General features: G+C 46.2%; 1 protein-coding gene across 1 annotated transcript; it reads left to right on the top strand.

Annotated features, from left to right (window-relative positions):
• Positions 1-251: 251 nt before the first annotated feature.
• S100A13 (S100 calcium binding protein A13) lies at positions 252-10,900 on the top strand. The gene is made up of 3 exons (XM_078671485.1): positions 252-392; positions 7,593-7,760; positions 10,450-10,900. The coding sequence occupies exons 2-3, from the start codon at positions 7,611-7,613 to the stop codon at positions 10,579-10,581; spliced, it is 282 nt and encodes a 93-aa protein (XP_078527611.1). The 5' UTR covers positions 252-392; positions 7,593-7,610; the 3' UTR covers positions 10,582-10,900.
• Positions 10,901-12,468: the final 1,568 nt, after the last annotated feature.

The raw sequence follows: 12,468 nt of genomic DNA, 5'->3' as shown, positions 1-12,468 counted from the left end.
ACCCAGAGGGGCGGAGGCGGCACCTCGGTGCCACGCTGGCACAACCCGACTTGACATAAGTTGCTTCACATCTGTATCCTTTGTGTTACCAATTCACTGAGGGCGATTTGAAGCCGCCCCCTCCCAATATAAGCGCTACGGCGATAAGCTCCATGGCGCCCCCAAAATTGCCGAGGCGTGACGCATGCCAATTTTCGGGAGGGCGTGGGTACAGGGTGGGGCTGGGTTTTTCCCAAAACCTGTACACGCCTAACTAGTCTGGCCTGTTGTGTAACTCTGGTGCCCGATGATGCAGCTGGCAGCACGGGTGTATAAAAGCACGGGCACGCAGACGCCCCCCGACACTGCCTCTGCCTGCCTCCATCACAGCCACCTCCGAGCAGCACAGCAGGGTGAGTACCCGCGCCCCCTACCCACGCTCGCCCACTACTGCCCCCGCCGAGGGGTCTCCACCATGCGTCTGCAGGTTCATTTCCATTGCTTTGCATAGCGCTTTGATGCGCCTTTCTGCGGCTTTAGGCGCCTGATAAGCTATAACTACATAGAAAAGCAAAATGCAATGTAGGTTCGGGTAATTAATTGGCTGCAGTGTGGCAGAGCGGGTTTGCTTTTCTGTATGTATATTTGCTTTTACCTGATGTGTACAAGCATCCTCTCCAACCCTGTCATGTTTTTTTTCTTCATGTGCCAAGCTTCGTCCATCTCCAAGCCACCCACAACGTCACCGTATTGTATTTCTTCCTCCCGTCAAGCTACTTTTCCCCAGATGCCAAACTTCTTTGCGCCTCGAGCCATTCTCCCGTTCTCTTCCTACCCTGCTTCTTGTCTTCCCACAAAAAAAGCTTCGGGGCAGATTTACAAGACAGTTGCGCCACTTTTGCGTCACTTTTAACATGGGAAAGTGACGCAAAAGTGGCGCAAGGGGCTTGTAAATCTGCCCCTTCGTTTCTCCCCGAAGCGCAGCTCTTTTATGCTAGTGGTAGCATCCTTCCCTTCCTATGCCAAGCTTCCTCTGCGCCCTTAACAGGTTTCGATCCCAGACCCATTGACAAGCTTCGTCCACATCAGGGAAGGTCACAAAACAGCGCTTTCCAAATGTTTTTGTTTTTTTTAAGTAAAAGCGATTTCGAAAATCCAGAGATTTCCCGACATCCCCAAAAATTTGAATAAAATGCCCTGAGATAATATCTCCTCAGAAGTCCCTTATGGAAGATACATTCCTCAAGATGATATGCGCAGCACAGTCAGATTCTGCCCGATTATGTAATTTCATCACAGGACCCGGGTTTTGACAGAAACTATGAGTAAGCAATAACTCGAAGGGGAACGCCCTTCTTACAGGCAGCGATCCCAAGAAAAAAGGCGAGCAGGCCAAAATGGAAGGGCGGCGTCCATTAATGGACCGAATTTGTTAATTCGCTCCGACTGCGCATGTCACAAACATTGCCTTTAACCTCCGGTGCGCGTTCCCGTGGTCGTCTGCTACGGTGGCGGCCCCATTCAGAAATATTACAGAGAGAAGGAGTCTGTCCAGGATCACACGGTTTTGCAATTCAAGTGAGCAAACTGGGATTGGAAGGCATATCCTCTGTTGCTGATCTACAATTTGAACTGGATAACCAAAGGGCAGCGTTCTAGGAGTGAGCTTTGGTGCTTTTCGTGTGGAGGAGAGTCACTGACACGAATGAATGATCTGACTTTTAGAAAGGGGGGCAGTGGTGAGGTGTTGATGCAAATAATAATTGAGCAAATCTATTGTGCCCCCTTCTTTGGCTTATTTAGTAATATGGTATGAAAAGCCAACATGTTTTACATATTTGGGGGCTTATTTACAAGGCCCTGCACCACTTTTGCGTCAATTTTAACATGGGAAAAGTGGCGCAAGGGGCATGTAAATCTGCCCCTAGGTTCTTTAAATTCACATTTTGCCACAGGGAAACTGCCACAATTTGATTTTACATTCTAGTTTTCTCATGTTAAACTGAGCACATTTGTTCTGAACCAGATGTACTATGGGGCTTACTTGAGAGCCGCGCGTCACTTTTGCACCACGTAAAGCGGTTCATGCGTGACGCAGGGCTCTCGTAGATTTATAAAGCCACCCTGTGTGGTTTTGAGCGGCCTCACAGATCATGAGAAAGGAGACGCGGCGCAAATCGTTGCATCGCCTTACTCTGCGCCCCGGAGGCGTTTCATGGGCGTTGCGTTGGGTTTTCCCGGGTAACACCCATGAAACTTGATGGTGCCCCAGATGTACAAAGTGATGTAAACCTGGAGAAGCGCCAAAATCGTACGCCTCCTGAGGTGAGGGCAACGAGGAGAAATATGTTAATTTCCCCTCATTTTTTCCCTCTTTCCATGTGTGCTATATTCTGCAGAACATATAGGAAGAGGAAAATTCCTCAGAATGTTTTTGTGCAGGAAGGGGCCTGTTCCTGCACAAAATCCTGCCTGCAACGGGGGCACCCTTGTGCAAGGGTGCCTATGTTGGAGTTAGGCTGTCGAAACGGCGCCAGCGCAGGCTGAAAGGACAGGAATGCACCGTATTGCTTAAATATGGTGCATTCATGCACTTTCACTTTGGCGTAGAGCAGAGCAGGAAAGTGCCTTGCAGCACTGCCAAATGCCCTAAATGTTTTTGCGTATGCAAACACTCCAATTTGTTTTGTGCGACCTCAAAAATGTTTCTGGCAGTGCAAAAAAACCATTTTAGGATCAGTAACGTTTTACCAACTCCTAAAAAGGATTTGTGAATGGATACCAATTTGGGGTTTGGAAGTGGTGTTTTGGGCATCCCACAGTGAACCTGTGTCCGATGTATCAATGGTTTGCGGATAGCATTCCAGTTGCTAGCAACTAAAAGTTACAGGGTTCCACGTTCAGGGGGGGAATTTATTCGCATTAGGGAAGGGGTTACCTTTGGAGTCCTTTCCCATTTATGATTTTTGAAAAAGTTCTGGGAAATTAGCAGTAGTCTGGTGGACCATTGCCAACTCTCAGAAGTTGTTTTGAAGAACTTTTTTTTTAGTTTTATTTTTTACTTAAAAAAGCCCTATGTCCTATAAGGAATACAGGGTGCTTTAAAAAAACAAACATGTATTTACAAATGACAGACATTGTGTTCTGTTGGCCTTTGCAGGCCCCCATCCCATTGATTGTGTCAAATCGGATTGTTGGTCGTAATTTGCGACATAACTCATAAATATTATTATGGTAGATTGGATTGCGACTAAATACAAATCCCTATTTTGTGAACCAGCCTATTAGTGATATAGGTCCCTTCACACAACACGTTTGTGGTCGCCAAAAGATTGTTTGCGAGTTGTGGCTACTTTTTTCTACTAGAAAGTTAGTACATATGGCCGCTTCTCAGTTTGCTGCGTGGTCTTGCTAGGTCGCCAAGAAGAATACATCATTTCACACCTTTTTGTCCCATAGCACTGTTTTAAGTGGCAAGCTCTAGGCTAGGCTTCAGACAAACCTATGCATTTAGTATGTATGTTTTAGTATTCCTAAAGCGTGAGCCGAGTTGGCTAGCGATGGAGGGCTAGAGAAGGGGTGAGAAGTCATCCTATTTGCTCAATTCTTTAAATCGTGGGCAACATAATAGTACCAAACAGTGTAAACCTTTACGATTGCCTTGAGTAACTCTGGAGGAAACCTGTTTTCTAAATTCCTTACAATGCAAGGCGTAAAGACAGACTAAAACTAAAATTGTGCGATAGGTAGGGTTTGTTCCTTTCTGTAGATTCTGTGGGTCGCTCCAGAATGTTGTCCTTGGGTTCCTTTTGTTTCTTTAAGTGGGCTCTGTTAGCCTGCTATTGATGTTATGTTCCAGGCAATCGAAGTATTGAACTGGTATTGGCTACTGTGCAAGTGTGTTCCAATAATCTGCCACTTTTCCTTACCTGGTGGTTGTGTGATTTTTCCACACATTGGCGACGAGAAGTCTTGTTTCTTAGTTTCAGGTGTGTGGGTTTTAATGGACTGATGATTCTCTAATTGTCAGTTGTTTTTTCAATGCTCATTGGATGAGGTGACCAGCAAGGCGGAAACTGGTGTAAATCCAAGAATCCGACTTCCTGTGCCTGTCTTGCGTCACGCAGTGAGCAGAAGTCCCACGTGACGCAGTCCTAGACCCCCTGCGTGCGGGCAGGCGTCACTGTTGAGGTCTGTGTTTCACCGTGGGAGGGCGTGGCCTTATTCCGAGCACCGCAGTTTATTCCACCCATGTAGTAGTGTGGAAATCACCCACCCGTGGCCACAAGCGGGCAGATGTGATTATGATTAGGGAAGGTCCCATTCCCCGCCCCCAAGAACGTTAGCACCCAAACCACTAAAGCACGCTTTGTGAGTAAAGATCTACTTTCAGATCGAGTTTGGGGTAACTCCTTTCAGCAGACTTGTTGTACAGCGGAGAGCAGCGTTTTATAAGGGATACGGAATGGAAAACACATATTTTACTCCCGCTATAATCGCCATTGCACGGGTTTGTACTAAATGCAGCACGCCAAAACCTGGCTAAATGAACGAATCGAGTCATCAAATAAAACCTAAATTATTACCAAACCAAAAAATAGCGTTTAAATGCAAAGTGTAGTTCACACGTACACTCACACAAGCACAGGCGGCAGTACCATCGCACAAGCATTCCTTTTTGTACCGAGTCAAAGTCAGTTTTGAAACAACAGCGCCACCCCCTGGCCATCTCTCTAAAAATGAAAGCAAAGCCTTTCGTTCTTTAGGCAAAAGCGCCACCTTCTGGTGGACCAACTACTCGAGGTGAGGGCTCGATAACGTGTCTACTCTTGAGGCAATCGCTGCAATTGAATTGCACCTCTCTCTCACCACATTAGAAGGACATGTAAGAGACCCAGAGCTGCCTGGGTAACCAGTGCTTAAAATGGGCAGGTGCTGTCCGGTACTGAGTACCTGCCCTTCTTTAATTTGAAATGTCCTGCACTGCTGCAATATGTTTAATCGGAGAGTACTGGCATTTCTCTCAAGCAAACAGGTACACTATGACTTATTGTATTTATTCATAAAGTTTTATATAGCGCAAACTAGACCCAGTGAGGGTATCAGAGCGGATTTGATCAGATGTTACATCAAAAGAAAAAGTGAGAGCCAGGGCACGAGTAGGGGGTACACACAGGTACACGGCGTCCACCCACTATTTTCACAGGGTGGACGCCGTACCCCCTGGCAAGAAGTTGGGCCCCACAGGAATATGCTGAACACATAATTTAAATAGCAATAGTTTACATTCATTTATGTGATATTTCTTAAGCGCATCGTCCCGTACTTGTCTGTGTGTTTACTTTTATTTGTGATCTATAAGTGCATTGTCCCGCACTTAAGGTATTTTCAAGGTACCCGGAAGGATTGACAGTAGAGACAATGTGCTAAAGTGAGAGACACACTAACCAAGACACAATTGGAAACTCCACTAGGAACGATGTAATTTCTGTGACTTTTGTTGCATTCTGGTGCCCTCTTGTGGTTGCTTGAGGTATAAAGCAGATGCTTTAAAGGTCCTGCAGTTAATATCTGCTGTGAACTGCGTGTACTGTTTGGGCCTAAAGTGATATGCTACTTTTCTTAAGTGCTTGTGACGTCTACAGGATTTTTACAGCGGGTGAGCCGGTATTCTAAGTATCCGAAGGCTGCCTCAAAAGTCAGAAATACACTGCCAAATTATTCCAGAAGTCCTACAAATCTGCCTATCACCGATTTACTTGAGTATATTCACATGTACAAACACGCACGAAAATGTACAACTTGGTAAAAATGAAACGTTAAAGTCCATTTGTGTTTCGGAACGGTGAGGAATACATATTTCCCCTCAAAAGTAACTCCTTCCCATAGAACCATTAACCATGTCTGTGCTCTCTATTCCTTCTCACAAAACCGGGTTGTTCCTCCCATCGGCAGCATTATTAAGCCTCTAGATTTCTTTTTGGTTGGGAAGCGATCTACTCACCGAGAAATTCCACAAAATGGCAGAATTTCCACAGTAGCAAATCCCATTTAGAAGGGAAAACTCAATTTCGGGTTATGTGAGACAGAAAGCGTATTTTCCTTATTAATGCTGTAAATTTGGAATCTACATGCACATAATTTTGTTTAAAAAAAATAAAAAAAAAATATATATATATATATATATATATATATATATATATATATATATATATATATATATATATATATATATATATATATATATATATATATATATATATTTGTGGGACCAGGGGTGGCTCTAAGCTCATGGCGGCCCTGGGCAAGGAGCGTAAGTAGGGGGGCCCCGGAAGAGGGGGTCCGGGAGGGGCGGTGAAGAGGGGGTGAAGGAGGGGGGGATCAGGGTGTTTGGAATTGGAACAGAGCCGGAGGCTGCCAAATCCCTGCCAGGGGCCGCCACGCAAATATGTGTCCATCCTCAGAGGATTATTATATTAAGGATATATATTGGCATGGAGGCCCCCCTACTTGCATGGAGGCCCCTGGGGTTTGGTGGCCCTGTGCAGGTGCACAGCTTGCACATGCCTAAGGCCGCCCCTGGTGGGGCCAAAAATGACGCGTCAACCAATATCCTGCAAAACAAATTTCCTACAGAAGTCTTTTTTTTTTACTATACACTTTGTACACATTTGAAATGTCGCTAAAATGATAAACAGTGATGTTGGTCACCTTTGCAACACATTTGTGCACTCATGCACAAACTCCATTCCTAAGATTGTAGCAGTTGATGCAGGATGGCATGTTTCATGGTGTCATGTGCTGCTCTTAGGTCAAGAACAATCAAGGCTGAAGGTAATTCTTCGCCTACGGATTAACACAAAGGGGAAGATTCACTAAAGCATCCCTGAATATGGGAAGTGGTACTACAGGGGTACTCTTAGTATTCTTTTTTTTTGTCCTCATTTGCCTGACCCTCGTTTCCAAGGAAAAAAACGCCAACCACCTTACATGTCCTTAGGCCAAAGGTAAGATCGTGGTCCTCACCCAAACCCAAACACGAATGCCAGGCTGGCGGGAGACGCTTCACGGAATAATTGAGGGGGGGAGATGTTAGGAGGCCTGCTAATCCCCTCAAAACTCCATCAAGGCGTTTTTCGGCCTGTAGGACCAGATGCTTTCGGACGGAACCACCAAGTTGAACCATGGAGTATGTAGGCATAATCATCGGACCCGGGGGGGGGGGGGGGGGAGTGCTGCTCTTAGGTCAAGAACAAACCAGGCTGAAGGTAATTCTTCGCCTACGGATTAACACATAGGGGACGATTCACTAAAGCATCCCTGAATATGGGAAGTGGTACTACAGGAGTACTCTTAGTATTCTTATATACCTTTGTGAATCAGCCACCATGAAAATGACCACTGTATTAGTATATGTACAAAGAGGGCACAGGCCATGCTATTTGCACTAATTGTCTGACTAGCCTCCGAATAAACTGATTTTAGTAGTCCTAGTTTAGATGTTTTTGTTTCTCTTCGTGACTGCCTGTGCTGATTGAGAACTGTGTCGGATGGCTGAGTTGATCCCACATGGCTTCTGCTGATCATCATCTCTCCCTGCTCTTTTTGTCCAGGTTAACCCTTCAAAAGCCATGGCCGTGCAATTTACCAAAGAAGAGAATTGCCTTAAGGAGCTCGTCTGTACTTTTTATGAATATTCGACGGGTGATAGCAACAAGGAGACCCTCACTGTAGATGAATTCAAGAAAATGGTGAAACACGATTTCCCTAACCTAATGAAGGTAAGAAGTTATCTATCTTCCTCTTTGTCCTGCCTGGCTTCCTCCCCGTTGGACAGCACAGTAGTATCCACACAGGAAGACGCGTCTCGCGAAACCTGGGCGATATTGATATTGAAGAGGATATAGGAGGGTTGTGGTTAGAGGATGGGATGCGTCTGTTGTAATGCTGGCCAGCTCAATGCTTAGAGGTCCTTGGTTAATTATCCTAACCTTTCTCGGTTTCTCTTAGTTTCCACCTACATACCTTTTGCACCAGACCATTTTGCGGCTACATTAGAGATACTGCCCCAAGGCGCAACAGGCGTTTGTGCTCCCTTTTCAGCCCCAGGGACACTATGGTATTACAGAAATGGCGCTGATGCTTGTGTTGTCCTTTCAGTAATATGGATGCCATCAGTGGACATCCTGTGCTGATGTGATCCTAGGGGGTACAAAAGGGGATAATGGACGGAGCGTTTGAGCAAATCAAACACTCACCCCCAGTCAACTGATCTGGGTTTAATCCATCACCATTCTTTAGCCCACTCAGCCACCCCATTTCAGACATGGCCATATGCAAATCAGTCTGACCCTGTGCCTCATAGGAACAGTCCAGCCTGAACTGGAAACAAACATCCTGGGACCGGTTTCGGATTCATAATCCTCATCAGCCAGGCTATCTTGAATCCAGTGGCCAAGTGAGCAAGGGACTCACGTCTGAGCATACCCTGCCACACTTAGGGCGAACAAAGCAATACAAAAGGGGATGATGGACGGAGCGTTTGAGCAAATCAAACACTCACCCCCAGTTAACTGATCTGGGTTTAATCCATCGCCATTCTTTAGCCCACTCAGCCACCCCATTTCAGACATGACCATATGCAAATCAGTCTGACCCTGTGCCTCATGGGAACAGTCCAGCCCGAACTGCCAAGCCATGTCTTCCATGGACCGGAAACAAGCATCCTGGGACCGGTTTCGGATTCATAATCCTCATCAGCCAGGCTATCTTGAATCCAGTGGCCAAGTGAGCAAGTGATCCTAGGGGTCAGTTCCCTCATTTGCAGGTGGGTGTAGCCCCATGCTAATGACGCGTCCCTTTGCACCATGCCACATTACAGGCACAGGGGCAAAGAAGCTGTCAGAAGGCATCCTGATTAGGCCCCACATATGCAATGGTGCATAGCAGATACAGCCCCCTCCCATGACAGCCCATCTGTAGGGGGAGGCACTGAGACCCCCACCCCCAGGAGTCCCCCCCGCAGGCAGGTAAAGTCACACTCCGACAGCTTGTGAAGGAGTCTCTGCATCTCCTTCAAAGTAAGGCTGGGTTGCAAGTGAAGGGCAGATCAGCGGCTTCAAACATTGCTGAATGGAGGATCTGAGCAGGAAAAAACCAGGGACAGGTGCCTGCTCCAAATATGGGGCAGAGATAGTGACTGGGCAGTCCAGTTGCAGATGGACCATCAGGCCGAGGATATGCAGTGGCAGACGTCAGAAACCCTGCAGATTCACGGACTGATTTGGTGGAAGCCACATGTTAGTCCAAATTTACAGTAGAAGGTCCGCCTACCATTAAGCCCTGCAGTTTTCCCAACCATAAATGAGGGGAAAACATAATTTTGACAGGGCTGGCGTGCTGCCAATATATGGCTGTTCTCATTCACCAATAAACTCTAAGGGGTCCATTAGGATATCGGGTGGATTGCCTCCGCCAGGGTGGCGGTGGCCACCGCCACCCTGGCGGAGGCAATCCGCCCGACATCCATCCCTGCATTCCCCCCCCGCCACATTACAATGGCGGAGGGGACCGCAGCGGCAGTAAACACCGCCCGCCTGTTTTCCGCCCCGGTCGCCTTGCGGCCGGGGAGGAAAAAGTTTAATATGGTGGCGGTGTCTAATAGACACCGCCAGCCATATTACAATGGGCTGTGTGTCATGCCTTTTCGCGGCGGCAATGCCGCCACGGAAAGGCAGGCGGTGTTCACTCTGGGGACCCCCTGCGGGCCCCCAGACTGAAGCAGAGTAGGGCTATGCACACGGGGGGTACCTGTGGTACCCTCCCATATTTGCATTAACAAAGCGGCAGGCACCGCGCGGTGCCTGCCGCTTTGTTAATGTAAATGCTGCAAATCATTTTTAGTATTGTGGCGGGTGATGCAGAGCGCACCGCCCGCCACAATACTAAAAATACAGGATGTGCCCGCCACTGTGGCGGGCACATCCTAATACCCCCCACAGGACCCCCGCCCTTATGGCGGGCGGTCCCGTTTGCCACTAGGGTGCCGCCATCCTAATGGACCCCTAAATGAAGCTGAAAAGACTCGCCCAATATGCAGTATGACAAGTGTCAGTTACACAGACGCACATGCACACACACACACACACACACACACACAACCGAACTTGAAGTTTTTGATGTAAAAGGCTGTAATTGAATAATACTTTTATAAACATGACAATACATGTAATACAATATCTTTTTACTTCAGCCTGCTGGAGCCATAACAATTCTGAAATACTGACGTAAAAAAAAATCTATGGTCCTCTGTGCACTACTCACTTCCTTTGGCCAGCACTCTTCCTTCTGTGACGTTTCTATCCATTGCTCAGTCATATACTATACTAATGCCTTCTCAAACCTCCACTTTTCATGACACACCTAATGTTTTTTTGTCTTGTCTACCCTACTCTCTCTGTTAATATGCAGGACCGTAGTTTTGAAGAGCTGATGAAAACCGTTGATAAGAACAAGGATAACGAAATGAAATTCTCTGAATATTGGACCGTTATTGGGTCACTCGCTAAGGAATGCAAGCGAGAGGAAAAGAAGAAACACTAATGGAAGGGGGCGAGAAAAGAGCAGGAGGAAGACGGTCAGAAGTGCGCAAGACAAGTCGATGGAGCATAAATGGATGACGAGGGAGAATGAGTGGACACTTCTACACGGCAGCCCCATTCTTTTCAGAGGCCTGTAGGGCTGGGTCAGAGTCAGTCACATGCTGCAGCCCTCCGACCCTTCAGAAGGACTTGTCTGCAAAGAAATCTCCAGATTCTCTTAAAATGTCTGTTTCTCTGTAAGGACAGTCGTACCCATAATATGGTGAATGTGCTTCCTCTGAGTATATTAACCTTCAATAAAACCTTTTTTTAAAAATGGACATGTTGTTCTGTTTTCCAAAATGGACCTACAAAGAATTGCACAATACATTCACTGTCCCCGTTTCCTTATTGCTGACCTTACGATATCATACAAGTTCCATATAAACTGCGTAGCGACAAAACAAAATGGCCACTTGCCAGGGCGTGACAATATCCAGAGTTTCCACCTAAATGACTACTTGACAATCTATGTAGATTTATGAGACATGTCCACAGACCAAATAACTATTTAAGACACCAGGGCACAAATTACGACGGCCGGTTTTAACCTGAAAAGGTAACTCTAGGTGAAATTCTGCCTCCCCCAATTCAGATCGTCTTTTGGCCTGGATTTGTTGATTCAGTAATGTTCGTACCCAATAATTCCAGACCCAGAGAACATAGCTACCAAGGGGCAGATTTACAAGCCCCTTACGCCACTTTTGCGTCACTTTTCCCATGTTAAAAGTGACGCAAAAATGGCGCAAGGGGCTTGTAAATCTGCCCACAATTTGTAGATTGTAATGTGTGACATTTATGTTTTCTTTGTGCGTATGAGTGACATTCTACTGCCAAATAAGTGACGCTTTTATTAACACTTTCTCATGGGTAAATCAGAGCAAAGACCAGTTGGTTGGTCCTCTATTAGTTTTCTAATATTGTAACTCGACATACCACAGCAATCAACATACTCTTAAAACAAGCTAGACCTATGGATTTTTAGCATTATCAGATGAATGATTCATATGTATAGGAGTTTGTGGTGAATAGTTAGTAATGTTTAATTCAGTCTTACATTTTCAAAAGTGAAATATTTTAAATTCTAAGGTCTGTGGAAGGATAGCGGTCATGTATGTCCTTATGTGCCCTCTGCATCAGTCTCTTTCTCTCACACACACCAGCTATGTATACATCTTTCACATAACATGATAATTACAATTCGGACTTGTTTGACAGTCACTCTGTGCCTTTTGCAGAGAGGCCAAGGATTGAATGAGGAAGTGGACTGAACAGCATTAGGAAAAGTAACATTTTGAATCAATTTGAAAACTTAAAAATACACATCTTAAATACATTTTTGGGTACTGGTAAGATTTGAACCATTGTCTGATACAGCCCCAGAAGGAAGCACAGAGCTTGACTGATATGAATGCCATCTCCTTCTCACTCACCCACCTGCCCTCTCAGTGTGTATCTCCTGCCTTCCTGGAGCTTAATCCCATCACTCCCCATTAAAAAAACCACATAGAAACAACTTGCAATCCAGTAGGGTGAAACTCACTAGTGTGAGGGTCTGTAGGATGGCCAGTGGGCCTGGCCATTCCGCCACTCACACATTTCCTTGTAGACTGCAGGCAAGGGGGTATGACTTCATCAAGGTCCTTCCTGAACGGCTCCAGTTCTGGAAGGACCTCAAGACCTGGGGGCAGATCTACAACAAAGTGCCATAGAGTGGCACCGCAAGCCCTTTGGCTGCGCCACGCTGCAGCACTTTCATAGCACAGGAATGCCACATATTTACAAGAATATGTTGCATTCCTGTGCTCTCCCCTGCACTGGCGTACAAACAGCTGCCAAGTGCCGGTGC

The sequence above is a fragment of the Lissotriton helveticus genome, chromosome 12 (genome assembly GCF_964261635.1).
Source record: "Lissotriton helveticus chromosome 12, aLisHel1.1, whole genome shotgun sequence".
Classification (NCBI taxonomy): domain Eukaryota; kingdom Metazoa; phylum Chordata; class Amphibia; order Caudata; family Salamandridae; genus Lissotriton; species Lissotriton helveticus.
This window is presented reverse-complemented; position numbering and strand designations above follow the sequence as displayed.

Excerpts from the sequence above, each read along its gene's own strand:
- S100A13 (XM_078671485.1), top strand. The coding sequence starts at position 7,611 with ATGGCCGTGCAATTTACCAAAGAAGAGAATTGCCTTAAGGAGCTCGTC. Across the intron at positions 7,761-10,449 it reads ATTTCCCTAACCTAATGAAG|GACCGTAGTTTTGAAGAGCT; the intron begins GTAAGAAGTTAT and ends GTTAATATGCAG.